The sequence below is a fragment of the Lissotriton helveticus genome, chromosome 6, assembly GCF_964261635.1.
Source record: "Lissotriton helveticus chromosome 6, aLisHel1.1, whole genome shotgun sequence".
Classification (NCBI taxonomy): Eukaryota; Metazoa; Chordata; class Amphibia; order Caudata; family Salamandridae; genus Lissotriton; species Lissotriton helveticus.
In genome coordinates this window covers 1,120,600,674-1,120,620,105 of record NC_136067.1, presented here as the reverse complement: position 1 = coordinate 1,120,620,105, position 19,432 = coordinate 1,120,600,674, and the positions used below count along the sequence as shown (strand labels likewise).

Here is a 19,432-nt window from a genome sequence, read left to right as displayed (position 1 = left end):
AAAGATTGGTGCGAGAAAACGCACACAGCAGCCCCAGGACGGCAAGCAAGCACCAAAAGGAAAGAGTCCCACAAAGTAAAGAATCAGGTGAGGCTTTGAATCCCCCGGTGCTCAGGGGGGCGGGGCTAGCAGGGAGAGCGGGCCAGGTGTCTTCTATCGGCCAGCAGGGACTCCTGGAACACCGAGTCCCTGCGCGCTCGCAGCCCTGCTCGGCCCTTGCTGCACCCTAGTTGGTCCTGTGCAGACCTCGGGGTCTGAAAGCGAAGCGGGTCCCGCGGAGCGGGAGCCGCGAGGCGTGGGTGCAAATCCGGCCCCTAGCTGGTTCCACAGATTGGTGCGAGAAAACGCACACAGCAGCCCCAGGACGGCAAGCAAGCACCAAAACGAAAGAGTCCCGCAAAGTAAAGAATCAGGTGAGGCTTTGAATCCCCCGGTGCTCAGGGGGGCGGGGCTAGCAGGGAGAGCAGGCCAGGTGTCTTCTATCGGCCAGCAGGGACTCCTGGAACACCGAGTCCCTGCGCGCTCGCAGCCCTGCTCGGCCCTTGCTGCACCCTAGTTGGTCCTGTGCAGACCTCGGGGTCTGAAAGCGAAGCGGGTCCCGCGGAGCGGGAGCCGCGAGGCGTGGGTGCAAATCCGGCCCCTAGCTGGTTCCAAAGATTGGTGCGAGAAAACGCACACAGCAGCCCCAGGACGGCAAGCAAGCACCAAAAGGAAAGAGTCCCGCAAAGTAAAGAATCAGGTGAGGCTTTGAATCCCCCGGTGCTCAGGGGGGCGGGGCTAGCAGGGAGAGCGGGCCAGGTGTCTTCTATCGGCCAGCAGGGACTCCTGGAACACCGAGTCCCTGCGCGCTCGCAGCCCTGCTCAGCCCTTGCTGCACCCTAGTTGGTCCTGTGTAGACCTCGGGGTCTGAAAGCGAAGCGGGTCCCGCGGAGCGGGAGCCGCGAGGCGTGGGTGCAAATCCGGCCCCTAGCTGGTTCCAAAGATTGGTGCGAGAAAACGCACACAGCAGCCCCAGGACGGCAAGCAAGCACCAAAAGGAAAGAGTCCCCCTCTGGTCAGTAGTCCATTGGCAACTGACCTCGAGATCCCTAAAACGCCACCTAAATACAGTATTTAGGGGGCTGTCCTGAATCACGATCTCAGATTCCCACAACCTAAGAAGAAAAAGGATGAAAGAAGACTCCTAGCAGAGGAGACAGCAGAGAAAAACTGACTTGGCCCCAGCCCTACCAGCCCGTCTGCAGTTTCCAGAGATCCTCTACCAAAAATCGTCTTGTTCTGCAGCCAGCGACCTCCAGAACCCCTGGGCGGACTGAATGCCTTCAACAAAGTCCGGATCTCCTGTGAACAGCAGCTCTGTTTAAAAGAAACACCAAAGAAAGACTCAGAGCCTGATGAGGAAAAAGAAACCCAATGCCTGGAACCACTACTGCACCTGTCGCCTCCTGCCCAAGTGCGAGTGGCCCACCGGTCCCAGCGAGGCCCTCCGGCACTCCAGAGTTTGAGTCCACCGTGAGGGCTCCCCGACGTCGCCTTCAGCCTCTGCACAGAGACCACCCCCCAACGGTGAGTGGCCCAGTAAGGTGAAATCTGACCCCAAAAGACAACCCTGTCTCCAGTCGCTCTGCGCCCTGGAGAAAAGAACCTGAGGTACAGCTATGTCCCTGAGCCCTCCAACTTACCTGCCCAGCTGGTGGTTCCTCTGGGAAGTCTACCTGTACTGAACCTGCAGCTGACAACCAAAACTGAAAATCTCCATTGAAAACAAAAGGACACCTGACGCCAAAACAGCACCCTGCACCTAGCCGCCCCAGCGCCGCTGTGGGTACACTTTGTGTGCTAAACTGGATCCCCCTTTGCCCTGAGCCTAACACCAGGAGCTTGGCTCCCACAACTTTGTGGCCTGCTCGTCAGCAGCCACCAACCAGAGGTCCCCTATGCCCCGTTGGATAACATTGGACCTCAGCACTCTGCACCCAGCCACCCTAGTGCCGCTGAGGGTGTAACAAGAGTGCATCCCTGACCCTGGGGAACCCCTGAAACTACCCCAGAACCTCAACTCCCACTACCAAATACGTACCTCAAAACCAATAACACTATTTTCCCCTCTATGATAACATTGACTGTTTTTCTTGGGAAAGTTCTTAAGTGTGGAGTTGGAAAACATAAATAAATTCTTTAAAATTGCACTAACTAACAAAAATGATTTTACTTACCTGTTTACAGGAAATGTCCCAGAGTAGTATTCAGGTATACTACTCTGAGTGAGAAAAGTAATCTCAAAAGTGACTTACCTGCAACTATACTGAACAGCCCATTCAAGTCTGTGTACTGTATTAACAAAGTATTGCATTTCTCTGAAACCATACTGTAAGTTAAAACAAAATGCATATACAATTTCAATTCAAACTGTTTACAAACTGCATTACTACTTTATAGTGTCTATTGCTTACCTGTGCCAGGTTTGCTTGGTTCTAGGAAATAAAATAACTAAAAGAATATTTTCCTACAAAATCAATTGGTCTAACGCTCAGTCTTTTAGTGTGTGAATTAATTTGCTGACTGAGTGTGCACAAAAAATGCTTAACACTGTCCTCTGATACTGCCTTACTGCTCAACCACACTACCACAAATAGAGAGTTATGTGCTATCTAACTTTACCTCTGCCTACCTTTGGGGTTCCACTGGACTCTGTGCACGCTATACCTCACTTTGGTATAGTATATACAGAGCCAGCTTCCTACAATGATCACTTCCTGTGGGGTGTGGGCATGACCCTGTCCCTGAGTTCTTAATTCCACCAAAAACAAGATAGCGGAACCCTTCTTTCTTGAAGCATATCGGATACACCACCTTAGGGATGTGCATAGCCTGGAGGTGAAACACGCCTACTGCATAGCAAATTTCCCACCTTTCGTGGTGCCAAATGGCCTCTGGGAAGAAGATGACATCTCCCAGGTCTAGGGGAAGCTGGAGTTGCATATCAAAGGTGACAGGGTATATGAAGCCCCTGGCCTTGTTATGCTGAAACACTAGCCATCCTGCTGGAGGACGCGTGAACACCTTTCTCCGAAGCAGACATTATTTGTGACCTCAGAAAGCGTGGGCTCTCACCTGCAGGGGGTAACAAACTTGTCTGTGGTGACAGGCTGGACCTGTCATCGTGCCAAATGGCCTCAAGGAAGGAGATGACATCTCCCAGGTCTAGGGGAAGCTGGGGTCCCATATCGAAGGCGACAGGGTATATGAAGCCCCTGGCCTTGTTATGCTAAATCACTAGCCATCCTGCTGGAGGAGGTGTGAACACCTTTCTCCGAAGCAGACATTCTTTGTGACCTCAGAGAGTGTGGGCTCTCACCTGCAGGGGTCACAAACTTGTCTGTGGTGGCAGGCTGGACGATACAAGTCAGCCAGCACACTAGATACTGGTAGGTTTTTCAGGGTGTATCTTTACAGTGCCCTCTGGGTGAATTTCATATACTGGTAACATTACAGATGTATTAAGACAAGGTGTTTGGTACCAAACGCCATAGGTCTCAGTAAATGCAAAAACAACAGGTGATGGACAGAATGCAGAACATTGTCATACATTCACCCCAGTACAGAGATCTGGGCCTAAATCCATCGTTTTTTTGCTCACCATGCCATTCCAGTTTGAACCCAGCCATATGCAAATCAGTCTTGACCCTGTGCCCCATGGGAACAGTCCAGACCGACCTGCCAAGCCAGGTTCTCCCTGGACTGGAAACAAGCATCCAAGGACCGGTTTTGGGCTTTCAGCCCTCTTCAACCTGGATAGCTTGATTCCAGTGGCAAGGAGAGCACGGGACTCACGTCTGAGCATACCCGTCCCACTCGGGGTGACAATGCAAAAACAACAGGTGATGGACAGAATGCAGAACATTGTCATACATTCACCCCAGTACAGAGATCTGGGCCTAAATCCATCGTTTTTTTGCTCACCATGCCATTCCAGTTTGAACCCAGCCATATGCAAATCAGTCTTGACCCTGTGCCCCATGGGAACAGTCCAGACCGAACTGCCAAGCCAGGTTCTCCCTGGACTGGAAGCAAGCATCCAAGGACCAGTTTCGGGCTTTCAGCCCTCTTCAGCCTGGATAGCGTGATTAAGGTCTCAGTAAAGCCATCATGTAGCTGGGGAACACTTCATCACACTCAGTGGTGAGCCCTCATAATAATAGGTATATTATGTTTAGGCTTTCCTGTTTTCAGTTTCTATTTTTAGTAAATTCTGGTGTCTTTTTTTTAGTGCTTTTAAGTGATTTCAATACCTTAAAAAACAGTGGTATCAGTGGTTACACATTTTCGCACTATTAAAAACAACAAAAACTGTGGGGCATATTATCAAGACAGGCGATAAAATTATCACCGACATCTAACATGGGCTTCAATTGGAATTCCATATAGCATATTATCAAGCCCATTATCGCCATTTTAGCGGCAGTTTTCTGCCGCTATAGCGGCGATAATTTTATTGCCTGTCTTGATAATATGCCTCTGTGTTTTTCCGGTGTTTATGAAACGTTTCACTTTTATTATGCTTTCTTTCTGCATGGTATATAGACAGTGTATGTTCAGTGTATATAAGGTCCAAATAAATTTTTACAAATCAAACTTATTGTAGTACACTTCTTCAGTGAGTCTTTGGTCGTGCGCGCTCGCTCTTTCCTTCCCATGCAAACTATTATCTGTGAAAAGACCCTCTCAACATTGGTACTTGAGACGGGCAATGCCAAAAACAGCCAGTACACAATTTACTGACATAGCATTCCATGCCAATACTGGTGCATCTGAAGATTGAGATTCTCTGGGAAAGGTTCTGAAACAAATGCATTGAAATGGGCGCATATGCCATCAGAGTTATTGAAGTGGTCAAAAATAAAGCGGCACTTTTGAAAGTCTGTAGAAAACGCCCCTTTATGGAAGGGATCTAAAAGTTGTGCAGAGTGACACAGTGAGGCTTCTTTGACTTCAAATGCCATGGCTGGTGAAGGGACAATTCTATGCATCACTGTAAGCCACTTTTCATACATTGTAAAATAAAATGTCCTAAATTGCTCCTCCACATTTCTTAGCTTACCAAGTGACAAGCACCCTAACATGGAACATGTTGCAGTGCCAAAATCACTAAAAGTATTGCCTAGCCAACTCTCAAGGAGATGTTTCACATCTATGCCAATTAGGCTGAACATTTGGGTGTTTTCAGACTCTAGTTTTTTTATTATGTCCACTACAGTAGTCCTGTTTTCCTGTAACAATCTAAGAATGCAGTGGAGTATACTTTCTTCACATCACTATCAATATGCGCCCTTTGGCATCATCACTCAGCAAAAATTCTGTAAATGGTTGCCACATGGATAATATAGTATTCACAACCTCTAGGACTGAGAACCACCAGCTGAATGACACAGTTGGGATGACTCTTTGATGCCTCACAAAATGAGTATTTAGTTTCTGCGCATAACAAAACAGTCAACCAGAATTTACTGAAAAGTCAATAGCATTCTTCTTTAACTCTGAAGATTGTAAAGATGCTTTCAGCATACCATATAGCAAGTAGGAAGGATCTCTTACAGGGACGCACTTCAGCTCAGGTATTTATTTTGACAGATCGTAACCCAACTTTGTCATGTACATAGCTGACTCACTGCAGCTAGAAACAATATCAGTACAATCTTTGGGGAACTTGGTAAGAACTTTTTGCAGCAGCACTCCAAGTGATACTGTGCTCCATGTTTTCCAAATGCCTGGTGCCATGTTTTCACCACAGCACTCTTTTCACATATTCCTGTCAATACACCTTGCATTGAATGTTTAAAGCCTGGGGTGTTTGGTAATTCATCTGCTAACAATACTGACTCTCTAGAAAATGGGTGATGTATCAAGGGTTTTACCCATTCTCTGTGGGTAAAAGAGATGGTACATATTGGGTAAGATTCTTATGAAACCAGCCATTTTACCTATCAGTGAAAGAATCAAATGTAACCAAAATATCAAATATGATTTGCTATTTACCAATTCTCTTAAGTTTATAAAATAATTAAACAAGACCTTAAACATGCTTCAAAACCCTGCATCTTAAGATCAAAGACCACAAAACTGAAAAACAGAAGAAACAATATTTTAGTGACATCCCTAAACAGCAAAACTCAAGCAGAATACTGTTAGCTCTGTCTTTCTTGCTGCTACCTTGTATAACAAACTTACGTTGTATAAGCCCCTTCAAGAAAAAAAAGGCTTTATCTCTCTCCTTTTACTTTCTTTGAATGACATTTAATTTTTGGTTGTGGAGGTGTTTTTTCAGTGTTTATATGTTTACACTGCTGAGGGCTATTTTCCCTTCTGTTGGGATTTGTCAGTTATTATAGGTTTACATTTAAAACAGGATAGCCTAATTATGTTGTTTGTGTGTGTAATTTCGCCCTGCATGAATGAAACTGACTTATCCTGGCAATGTGTTGCTACATGTCTCCAGGCAATGGAGGCAGATGCAAATCTAGGTCTTACCTGCAAGTAGCAATAGCATCTTTGCCCACTTTGAGTCTTTATGTGCATTGTTATTGATATACGTATCGAGATTTCTTTCCTTCTTGTATTTATTAAAACTTCAATAAAACTTTTGGGACAAAAAAACCAATAGAATTCTTAGGTTGTATGCATAGACCAGATATCAAAGATTATGTTAGTACACTTCATGGTGTTGTCCTGTCTCTCTTTGCTTATGGATGGTTTGGGCCATAGATACTATTTTCCCTTTCTGATAGGCACTGGAAAAATTACAATTAAAAAGGGCAACTAATCTGAAGAGACCATTTCCTTCTTTGTTGAGATTCTGGTTATTGATTCGTTGATGTTCTTTCACCATTTTACCATTAAGGAGCTGGAAAATGATGTTGAAGGGTGGACAGATGACTTGGCTCAGCTGACACGTTTGAAGGAGACATTGTCTGCCTACATCAGCGCAGATGACATCTCCATCTTAAAGGAGCGCATTGAGCTGCTGCACAGGCAATGGGAGGAGCTCTCCCACCAGGTAAGACTCACACTGGCAAGAACTGATCTTGAAATAGAAGAAAATTCTGAGTCACTGAATGGTAGTCGACTACAAAGTGCCTGCTTGATTTACTGCACTAAGACTCATAGCTAAGTATTAGAACATACATTTGAGTGCACAAGTTATGAACTCATAATTGTAGCCTCTGCTGTTGTATATCACATGCTGTGCACACTTGTGCCAGCCTACAATGGTTTAATATTATACGTTGTTTTTCTTCAATGTCTTAGCCCACTATTGTGATTTACATGATACAACTGTGCTGAAATTATCAGGACTGGAATCACCTACCTCTGCACCATGCAGTTACTGGTTATTGTCACCAGAATGAGGAATAACCATGCAGTTCAAGAATTATTGGGCCCTTTTCCTCATGTGGATTCTCAGTTCAGGGAACTGTTCTGCACCCATTTAGCACCTGCCCTGAGAAGTTGGGTGGCCTACATGGGTAATGGGCAGGGAGGTGATGGGTGAACCATGTGCCAGAGAGCAGGAAATACTGGTGCTGGCATGAGGGAGTGCTACTATATAAGTTGGTTAGGTGGGGGTCGGACTGAGGTTTAGCCCTCAGCCCAGTCCGATACGCATGTGATTTTACGAGCTTGCATTTCCACCCGGTGATATTGACCCTGGTGTGCCTGTACCTGGCAATCCCATATGCCGTAAGGCTAAGCACTTGTAATCGATGGAGCATTAGCTTCCTCTGCATCCTAATTGTAATCAGCCTCTAGCTTTCAGTGTTATGCATGTGACATATAGCTTAAGATTGTTGTTCTGAAATCTACAATGCAGAGGAAAATAGATTCTACCTTGCATCATTTTTCTTCCATTAGGTTTGTACCTGTTTGCACATTGCAGATGCAGATCTGCCCCAAAAAATGGAAAAAGACTGCATAAAAGCCTTGAATGGAGATTTACGATCTCAGTGATATTGGGAATCTTTGCAACTTCTAAATATGATTCAAAGGGGGGTTAAACTAAGTAAAATATGCCATTTACAAGTAGTCATTTTGATAATGCCTGTTTCCTTTGGTCTGGCATCCATAAGGTTTGCAACTTGTATATGCAAAGGGATCTCTACAAGAGTAGTGAGTAACCATTTTGGTGCAAGAAAGTGATGTAACAAAGAAGGGACAACGATTAGATGAAGTATGCTTAAATACGACATAAACTCTCTAAAATCTCTTAAATGGTAGGACGAAGAAGAATTTGAAGAAAACACTGAAATGCAGATGTTGAAGAAGGTAGCAAGCTCTACCCACAAATGTTGCAGTGAACGCCAGTATCCACCATGTGAACTAATAAGGATAAGTGATGCACAGTAGGACAGGTGGGAGATAAAGCACTGACCTATGCAAGTAAAGATTTCTCAGTGGATGAATCTCTGGTAGAGACATTTGGAGAGCTTAAGTCTAGTTGGCTGTTGATAATGAAGCTAGGTTACTCCAGAGAAGATGCTGATAATCAAATTTGATTTGTTGCAGTAAATGAGTGGCACAACTTACAAATGATGTGTGAGATGATGCACCCAACCACTCAGGCATCCTACAGGTCAGTTTTTGTATCCACAGTTAAGATATTAAGAAAAACGATCTTTCAACGCAGATGTGGTCTGAATAAAAAATAGAAATAGAGAGCGACTATCAGCATAGTAGTAGATGGGATGGATAGCACAGAAGGTTACTATCCACCTAGGATTTGCAGAAAATCTAATGAAGGTAGTTCTCTGAAATTAATTAAACCAACCTGTGGTCTGAGGTACAGAGTTAGTACCTTCTCTAATTAAACAGCTAACGCAGATCTCATCTGGATAAAATTCCAGATAAAAGAAGAAAAAATGGGTGGGAGATCTGTAAATACATACGTGACCAGGTTAAAAGAGACCATGTGATTATGCTGGAAATCTCACATGTGGACCATAAAGAGAAGTTGGTGGTCCAAAACCTTAACTGTCAATTAAAGCACAAGTCATCTGCTTTTCACTGAGGTGGTCTCCTAGGCTAAATCTGTGCCCTCTCCATCTGGAAACCCAGAGACTACCATGAACCTGATAATCAAGGATTTTCAAAAAACAAGGGAACCCAAAGAAGTACCAAGGACCTTGGGCAATAGATTATTAAAGAAAACAATGGTCCTTCCGGATTGCTGAGAAGTCGGCTCGCTGCCATTGTGCACGCCGAGTGGAATCTGCTCGACTGTAGAGCAAGGCAGTATCGTCTGCATCAAAAAGAGTGCGTAAAATTGAAACTCTGCCCCGACAAGACCCGAAATCATTTAATTTGCGGCATGGATGGATACTAAAAAGACTGATGACACTATGTCCATCACATAGAAATGGAGGCATTGAACTTCCAACTCGCTGCAAGAGAGTAAATCGTGCTCTGCAAGGTTGTTGTTTACCGAATTGAAACGGAGGCATTGTACACTCCGGTCACCCCAACTCGCTACAAAAGAGTATTCTACGCTCTACAAGGCTTATGACAAAAAAAATTTACAGGCAAAAAATTAGAAAGTCCTGATGATGATCCCAGTTCACTAGGAGCCAGGGGATCGAAACGCCGTCGACACTTTTTGACAATTCTGTAACCTGTCTATTATGTTATTTTTGTTACAGTTATTGTTTGTCCTAAATTGCTTTTGATTGGTATTAATGATGCAAGGGACAATTGGCTCCCATGTTCTTTTTGCCTGAATTTCTTTGCTTTCTCTTTGTCTATTTCTTATTTTCCTTCCCCGAACGTTGTTCGAGTGTACTTTGGATAGGTGCAGGCTTGTACCCTATCAACTCTTGAATCAGACCCTGTGGTCATTGTAATTATTTTTTATACTTGAATTAAAAATCAGGCCCGGCTGGGCACTGAAAAACTCTGAGATATAGCACTGATTGGAGTCTATATGTTATATTGAACTGATAAATTCCTTATTCTAAGGACCATTGTTTTCTTTAATAATACTGATAATCAAGGAGGTAACGGCGATGGGGAGCAGGCTGGGGACCATGGACTTGAAGATGACCGAATTGGAGTGGAGACAAAAATTATCCATGCTGACATTTCCGGCTTCCACGAGACGGTGGAGTCCTTGTATCATGGCCTGTCCTCCCTGTAATACAGAGTTGAGCTTCTCCCAGACTGGGACCAAGAGCTTCACGCCTTGCACAACAAGATTGTGGACCTGGAAGACTGGAGTCACAGAGACAATGTCCGCTTCTTTGGCATTCCGGAGAAGGCAGACGGGGCCAATGTTCGAGGGTTTCTTCAGGATTTCCTTCCCAACCTCCTTGGAATCACCTTCTCGCCTCTGCTGGAAATGCAGAGGGTGCACAGGATTTGGCCGTGGTGACCCTTGCCCTGACCACCATCAGGCCCATAATTTCTTGCTTCCTACGGCATGAGCAGGCACAGCATATCCTGGCAGCGGCAATAGCTCATCCACCCTATGACTTTAAAGGCCACAACATACAAATACGTGCTCACATACAATTAACTGGATGGTGGAGGAAAGACAGAGGGTCCCAAACAGGCTAATTCTCTATTATCTCCCTGGGGTATCCAAAGATATTGGAGTAGACACCTTACTCATGTATCTTGACATGCTTCATCATCCCATCCACTGCCTGGTAGGGATATACCACCAGGGTGGACTCAAGCAAAAAACCATTCTCAGGCATGCTGGATTCTTAGGCATCCATTTTATTTTGGGCTCAAAAACAAAACAAACACAAAAGAATATTAATTTATGAAATTAAACCCATTATGTTGACCTCCCCCCATACTAGTACCCTGTAATAATTATTACCTGGCAAAAGCTATTAGTTTAAAGCAGCTTTTCTATTATTTGTGCACAACATGCAAAAATGTGCAATGTACAACATAGCAAATTTTCAAAGCGCACACAGTTAATGCATACCCATAGCAACATGCTCTAATGTTTTAGATAGCTTTTCATGCAAAATGCGTTTGCCCCGGGTGTAGTGTTGGTGCATGGTTAATTAATACACATTGTAAGAAGATGTGTTAGCAACTGAATATGCATTGTCTAAATATGCAATAAAGCCAAAGTCTCTTAAGACAGGAATAGGGAGTGTAGATTACAAGGAAAAGGAGCTGGGAGGAGAGAACACATTCCATGATTAACTTCAAAGCTAAAAAGGAAACTGCAATCACGAGTTTCACTACACTGCAAAAACACATAATAATTCAGCACAAGCATTTCAGACTGAAAGCATTTACCAGGCCTCATTGCATGTCTTTCACTTTGAATGCTCCAAAAGTGCCCCATTTAAAAAGCATTTGACTAGGTCTCATTTCATATTTCATGTGCCATGTGTTTTCACTTGCACCAAAATCTGTGTGCCATTTTAAATGCAGTCTGTCTGAAACACGAAATAGAGCGATGCTTAATCTTGATGAAATCAAGCTCTATCAGAGCCACTCTCTATATTCAGCCCATCCCACACCAGCAGAAAACCCAGCAATTTTGCTGTAGTGGCCATAGTGCCCACTGCCCCTGCGGCCAAGGTAAGCATGCCACCCAATCCACTACCATCCTCAACTGCCCCACCTGCTAAACCTCTTTAGTGTACCATCACAGGGTCACAGCTACCCGTGGGAGGCAGAATCTACTGATTCTATCCTGGTTGGGAAGCAACTACCTCGGATAGGTGGGTCCGTCAAATTGTCCGTAAGATTACGCCAGGCTCTTTCTTTCATCCCCACTGCACATTCCGCCATCTACCCAGTGATTGGTGGTGGAATATCTCTCCCTTATGCAGCAGGAAGTGCTAGCCCTTTTGGCCAAAGGGGCTTTAGAGAGGGTCCCAGTGCCAGAAGTAAGATGTGGTTGCTATTCCCACTACCTTCTGGTGCCCAAGAAGGATGAAGGTCTTCAACCTATTTTACATCTGCACCTTCTAAATCGATTCCTCCAAAAGGAGAAATTCGAGATGCTCAACATTGCCTAGGTTTTATCGGCTCTCAATAATGGAGGCTGGATGTTGGTGTTGGACCTGCAGGACACATATTTCAATGTTCCAATCCTGCCAGCCCATTGGAGCTACCTGCAGTCTGTGGTGAGAAAGGAGCATTTCCAGTTTGCTGTGCTCCCCTTTGGACTCACCAGTGCCCAATGGGTGGTTACAAAAGTGAAGGCGGTTGTGGCAGCACTCCTTTGAAGGTTGGGGTACCAGTCTTCCCCTACCTGGACGACTGGCATTTGAAGGTGGGCTCATCCTAGACAGTTGTCTACCACCTCCCGACTAAGCCAAACCTCCTACCATTCGTGGGGTTCACTATCTACATGCCAAAGTCACACCTGACTCCTCAGATAATCCCTTTCATCAGAGCTGTTATGGACACGGTTTGGATTGGTGCCTTTGCCCCAGGAAAGAGAGTCCAGGACATTCAGGATGTGATTCCCCTCTTTCAGGTTCTGTCCTTGATTCCAGTGAAGTTGACTCTGAGGCTACTGGGACTTATAGCTTTTTGCATCCTGCTGATCGAGCATGCTAAGTGGCATATGCAGGCTGTGTAGTGGGATCTGAAGTCTCAGTGGGCCCAACATCAAGGGGACCTCTTTGACCACTCTCAGATTTTTGAGGAGACTGAGAAAAGCCTGCAGTGGTGGATGATGGATCGGGATTAGGTCCATAGCAGACCCCTCTCTCTACCCCACTCAGAATTGGCAGTGGTGACCAATACATCGCTTCGGGGTTGGGGCAGTAATTGGGGAGAAGCGGAGATCAGAGTCCTCTTTTCTCTGGCAGAGTCCCACCTCCACATCAACCTTCAGAGCTATAGGACATCAGTGTAAAAGCTTTCCTTTCATCCATCAAGGGAAGGAAGGTTGAGGAACTCACTGACAAACGACTACCACATGGTATTGCATCGAACAGGGCAGGGTGGGGTCTGGCACCTTGTTCCAGGAGTTGCTGCACTTCTGGAAATGGTTGGACAGTTAGGGAATTTCACTGGTGGCAAATCACTTGTCAGGCTCCTTGAATGCCAGGGTGTGGATCACGACATTTGTACCTAGAGGTGGTGCAAGGCCTTTTCTACAAATGGAGAGATTCATCTACTCACCACCCAGAATGCACAATGTCAGCCCTTCTGCACGTTGAAGTTTTCCAGGCGTCTCTCACTTAAAGACGCATTCTGTCTTGATAAAAACTCTGAACTCCTGTATCCCTTTCTCCCAGTACCACTCCAGCCCCATGTTCTTAAGAAGATCTGGACTGACAAGGCCTAGAATTTCACAGTGACTTGAGATTGGGCACAGAGAGTATGGTATACAAAACTCCTGGGCTTGAGCATATTTCTTCTGATTAGACTGCGCCTCTGAGAGGACCTGCTGTCGCAACAACAAAGTAGGGTTCTGCACCCGGGTCTTCGCAATCGCCACCTTCTTCATGCTTGAGATTGGGCGGCGACAGTTGAACACCTTCAACCTTCCTCCAGAGGTGATTGATGTTGTCTTGGAAGCCAGGCATCGTTCGACTAAAACTATATATGCCTGTCATTGGGGCAGATTTGTGGGTTGGTGCAGCACACACCAGATTGACTACCTCCAGGGCAAGTTAACTGATGGTCCGTTGTTTCTTTTGCCTCTTGCTGGCTAGGCTTTGATTTGGAAATTGTTATGGGTTATCTTTCTGCCCTTTTGAACCTCTTACAGTTGCCACTTCAGCTCTCATTGTTTTTCACCAGTTGTGATGCGATTTTTGAAAGGGCTACAACATATTTTCCTCCCTTCTCCATTTCCCCAATGGGGCCCTAATCTCGTCCACACTTATTTGATGTGCATTCCATTCAAACCGCTTCACAGCTGTCCCTTATTGCTTCTCACTATTAAGACGGCATTCCTTGCCACCATCACCTCAGCATGCAATTGAGTAAGCTTCAGGCTCTTGGTGTCAATCTACCATGTACAACCTTCTTTCCATACAAACTGGACAAGCATCATTTTTACCAAAGGGTGAACGCCGTTCTACAAGAGTCAAACACCACCCTGCGGGTGATCTATGCTCCTCCTTACCCCAGTAAGGAGAAGGAGAGGCTCTATCGCTTCGACCCCAAATGAATGCTCAAGTTTTAATTTGATCATACCAGAGAAAACAGGGTGGACGATCAGCTCTTTATGGAGTTCTCTGGAGTGAAAAAAGGCAAAGCAGTACAGAAGAAAACTATCTCCCGCTGAATCATGCTCTGTATTAAGATTTGCTACACCTTGGCCAATAAACAGACTCCAGGACTATGGACTCATTCTACCAGGCTCAAAGCTGCTTCTATTAACTGTTAATTCCTAACCTTGTGCACCCTTTTTAGGTCTTGCGCCTAGCGTTGCAGTGTGCAGCACTACTCGTGCAGCGCGAGACATTTAGTAGGTAAAAATAAAATGGGGTTTCAGAAGCTGACCTAGGAATGGCACACGCACGAGCGTGTGCTTTTCCTTTTGTGACACGCTATTGGGCCTAGTGTGCGTGTTTTTTACCAAGAGAGCACGCAATATGCCAAAGGCGGTGGCATTGGTCCGCCCATGGCCTATTGGTGTCTAGTACGCGCACTGGCTGTCATGTGGTTTCAATTATCGTGCCCAGACACAGGCACAATAATTGAAACCACATGGCTCGCAGTGGCGCGCTTGCCCTCCCCCATCCAGCCCCCACCCCCCACTCGCGGGCTTGTTCTTTTTTTTGGGGATCTATTTCTCGGGAAAGCAACTAAATGAAAGAAGCCGAGTTTTGGTCGGCACCACTTTCACACCTCCCAGGATAGCGATGTTTATAAAACAAAGTCTACCTATTTTTATGTGGTTGGCAGACGGTGAAATCGTTAAGCTTCACAGCAGACAACATTCGTAGCATATACATTGTCACCAATGGAGGTTGATTTGGTCAGCGCCTGGCTTCCTTACAGAATCACCTGTAGCAGATACCCAGACTGTGTCCGAATCTTCGGAAGGTAGATCAGTTCTTTAAGTAAAGTCAACAGCAAGGGCTTTTCAAAATCTGCAGAAAGACAACAACAACCGCAACAGGCACCACATTTCAGTGTTTTCAAGACCTGTTCTAAGTGAATGGTAGTAACCTTGATGACAGAAATGGGACTAGTGCTGATGACAATTAAAATAGCGCTGATGATACCAATGGGACTAGTGCTCCTGACAACAATGAGAATAGCACTGATGATAACAATAGGAATAGTGCTGATGCCAACAGTGAGAATAGCGCTGATGATAACAATGGGACTAGTGCTGATGCCAACTATGAGAATAGCGCTGATGATACCAATGGGACTAGTGCCCATGACAACAATGAGAATAGCGCTGATGATACCAATGGGACTAGTGCCCATGACATCAATGAGAATAGCGCTGATGATACCAATGGGACTAGTGCCCATGCCAACAATGAGAATAGCGATGATGATACCAATAGGACTAGTGCCCATGCCAACTATAAGAATAGCGTTGATGATAACAATGGGACTAGTGTCGATGCCAACAATGAGAATAGCGCTGATGATAACAATGGGACTAGTCCTGATGCCAACAATGAGAATAGCACTGATAACCATGGGACTAGTGCCCATGACAACAATGAGAATAGCGCTGATGATACTAATGGGACTTGTGCCAATGCCAACAATGAGAATAGCGCTGATGATACCAATGGGACTAGTGCCAATGTCAACAATGAGAATCGCACTGATAACCATGGGACTAGTGCCCATGACAACAATGAGAATAGCGCTGATGATACCAATGGGAATAGTGCTGATGCGAACAATGAGAATAGCACAGATGATAACAATGGAACTAGTGCCAATGCCAACAATGAGAATAGCACTGATGATAACAATGGGACTAGTGCCAATGCCAACAATGAGAATAGCACTCATGATAACAATGGGACTAATGCCGATGCCAACAATGAGAATAGCACTGATAACCATGGGACTAGTTCCAATGACAACAATGAGAATAGCGCTGATGATACCAATGGGACTAGTGCTGATGCCAACAATGAGAATAGCACTGATGATACCAATGGGACTAGTGCTGATGCCCACAATGAGAATAGCACTGATAACCATGGGACTAGTGCCGATGCCGACAATGAGAATAGCACCGATGATAACAATGGGACTATTGCTCATGACAGCAATGAGAATAGCACTGATAACCATGGGAGTAGTGCCAATGACAACAATGAGAATAGCACTGATGATAACAATGGGATTAGTGCTGATGCCAACAATGTGAATAGCACTGATGATAACAATGGGACTAGTGCGGATGGCAACAATGAGAATAGCACTGATAACCATGGGACTAGTGCCCATGACAACAATGGGAATAGCGCTGATGATACCAATGGGACTAGTGCTGATGCCAACAATGAGAAAAGCACTGATTATAACAATGGGACTAGTGCCGATGCCAACAATAAGAATAGCACTGATGATGACAATGTGACTAGTGCCGATGCCAACAAAGAGAATAGAACTGATGATAACAATGGGACTATTGCTCATGACAGCAATGAGAATAGCACTGATAACCGTGGGACTTTTGCCCATCACAACAATGAGAATAGCCCTGATGATAACAACAGGACTAGTGGTGATGATAACAATGAAAATAGCTCTGATGATAACAATGGGACTAGTGCTCATGACAACAATGAGAATAGCACTGATGATAACAATGACTATAGCTCTGATGATAACAGTGGGACTAGTGCTAACAAGAACAGTGAGACTAGCGCTGATGACAACAATGAGACTAGTGCTGATGACAACACTAATGACAACAACAAAAATAGCGCTGATGATAACAATGAGACTAGTGCCGATGACAACAAGACTAGTGCCGATGACAACGAGACTAGTGCCAATGACAACAAGACTAGTGCAGATGACAACAATAAGAATGGCGCTGATGATAACAGGACTAGTGCAGATGGCAAAACTGCATGATTAAGAGACTGTTACTCAGGGTCCGCACTGCTCATTCATAGGAGACACTGTCCTAAACTCACATGCCTCTCATCAGTGTGCACACTGGTCTTTAACCATATTCCTCCAACAGATTCTAGCGCATTATTACAGGTTAATATGTTCCTTGTGAGGCCTCTTGACTCCTGCCATTGGGATTTAAGTTCTGCTATTATGTTGATTATAATTCCAGTGCTGGAGCATTGTGCTTTTGGTAACATGAAGCCATCTCGTGCTTTACCTGTTCTTGTTTGTTTTTGTGAGTAACGTTAAAAGAGCCAGTATGCGCTGTAGAAAGGGCTTTTCGGTAACAACAAGCATTTGCAATGCAATAGGTCTCGCATTTACGCGAGTTTGACCTATTGGTATTGTAAATGACAATGGCTTTTATTTATGTTTCAAAAACCAAAACATAAATAAAAGGCAATGTCATTTACAATAAAAATAGCTCAAACTCTCGTAAATGCGAGACCTATTGCATTGCAAATCCTTGTTATCTAATGGATGTTACTTTGTTACAAAGAAATGTTGCCTAGTTAAAAATATATACTTTTTCAAAAAATATTGCTTATTATAAATAGTTAGATTAAACCTTTGCTCAAAACTTACCACCACATTTTCTCTTTTATATATTAATGTTTCCTTTTTGGGAATTTCCACAACTCCATATTTTATCATTTTATGGAAAGGACTCTGTAACCCCTTGGTCTGGGTTTTTGTCTTGTACTTAAAGTTGATCAATTCAAATGGAAAATGCTAGTGTGGGATACCGTTCTCAGCACCCAGAAGTGTCACTGTGCTGAGAGATGTAGGCCTGCTCATTTTTCGACTACTGAGGATGTTATGTGACAGCATTTTTCATTTTCAAGTGACTGCTGCAGAACTTACGTGAGGGAAACCCACAACAGGAAATGACCTGGTGTTTGTCTCTTAGCAGTGGAAAGAAACTGAATTCATTCTGTTAGTGCACCAAACTAACGCATCCATGACAGCACAGGTGCCAATGTGAATATTTTCAGTGAAGCTATCAGTGGTCAATCTGCAGTATGGACGGTTGGTTTGCACAAGGAAAAGAACAGTGAGTATTGCTGGGACTGAAAAATGCAGTGGAGTTGTGTGAAATCAGAATTGTGGCTAGTAGATAGGTGTCCCTGGTATGGGTGTTCTGTCAGCATTCAGTCTCACTCTGCTGCACCGGAAATCCTGCAAGCTTCAAGATTCAGCCATGAAAGCTTTATGTTTAAGAAATTTCTGCAAATAATTTCTCATAAAAGTGCATCGATTTCGGTGTACGTAGCTTACACATCAACGTCTTTCTGAGTGTTGCTAAGGTCTGCTTGGGTCTGTTTTATTCTCCGGTAACATATGCAGATTCAGGTGTTGTGTCCACGACTGTTAGAGTATGGGTGAACTAGTATCCATGACCCTTCAAATGAATAAATGTGCTAATTATGAGTGTTGACTGCTTACATCAACTAAATTATGTATGTTTCTCTACGCAGAGTGCTTTTTTTTCAACATGTAGCCGTCCACTACAATGATTCCGTTCTTGTAACTAGCTGAATTATCTTGCTGTTCTAACACTGTAACAACTGTTACAAAAATAATTAGGTGCTGCGAGTGAGTGGCCCGTTCTTTTGCGAGCCCTGCCCAAACTCCTGTACACACATGCATCATCAATACATGCCTAGTGGTAGTTACAGCAGCCGCTGATAATGTCCTCAGGTAATTTTCAGCAGGTCAAACCGGTACAATCTATTCACTAACAATCTGAATATTAGCTACTTGTAAAGGTGATTTCAACTTAAAATTGGTGCGGTTTTAACAGCATAAGCTAATCTTCCACCTTTTTTTCTACATTGAAACTGGAACTTTGTGTTACCAGAGCGAATAGAATTCCATGTTACCAAGGAACTAGATAGCATGCCGATCACCAGATACAGACAATGTTGTTCCCTTGAGATTAGCGTTTTGATACATTAGTTGCTTCATAAGCAATTGCATTATCAGTTTAGTTATCGCATTATTCCAAAGTCAGATAGCACTGATCACTAAAGTTAAACGTTTAGTTTAGTTAAAGGTTACATCTGAAAATGTTGCATAGGTGTTCAGCTGTCTGGGAAAGGAAGATGTGACCTCCCACTTACTGTGTATTCCCTTTATAGTGTATGTGTTCTGCTTCAAACATCTGACAGTGAGTAAGACGGGGCATATAATGAATTATTTTCAGAAATTGTATGAATAATATCGGCAACTGCTGCAGAAGGCAAGCAATATTATTGGAATGAGACAATGTAGTGGCAGAGGGTTAAATGTTATAACAGGATTATCGAACTGGGTTCCTGACAGAATGGGACAGGGT

The 19,432-nt window shown here is 44.3% G+C and overlaps 1 protein-coding gene across 2 annotated transcripts in view; it reads left to right on the top strand.

Moving 5' to 3' along the window:
* Positions 1 to 19,432, top strand: part of SYNE1 (spectrin repeat containing nuclear envelope protein 1) — a 2,361,447-nt gene that overhangs the window by 2,086,848 nt on the left and 255,167 nt on the right. The window contains exon 126 of one of the 2 annotated variants that reach the window (XM_078648775.1): positions 6,899 to 7,054. In XM_078648775.1, the coding sequence (XP_078504901.1) occupies positions 6,899 to 7,054 (156 nt within the window). Of the gene's footprint in view, positions 1 to 6,898; positions 7,055 to 18,004; positions 18,149 to 19,432 lie in introns of those variants that run through there. The other variant, XM_078648773.1, reaches the window with a different exon arrangement.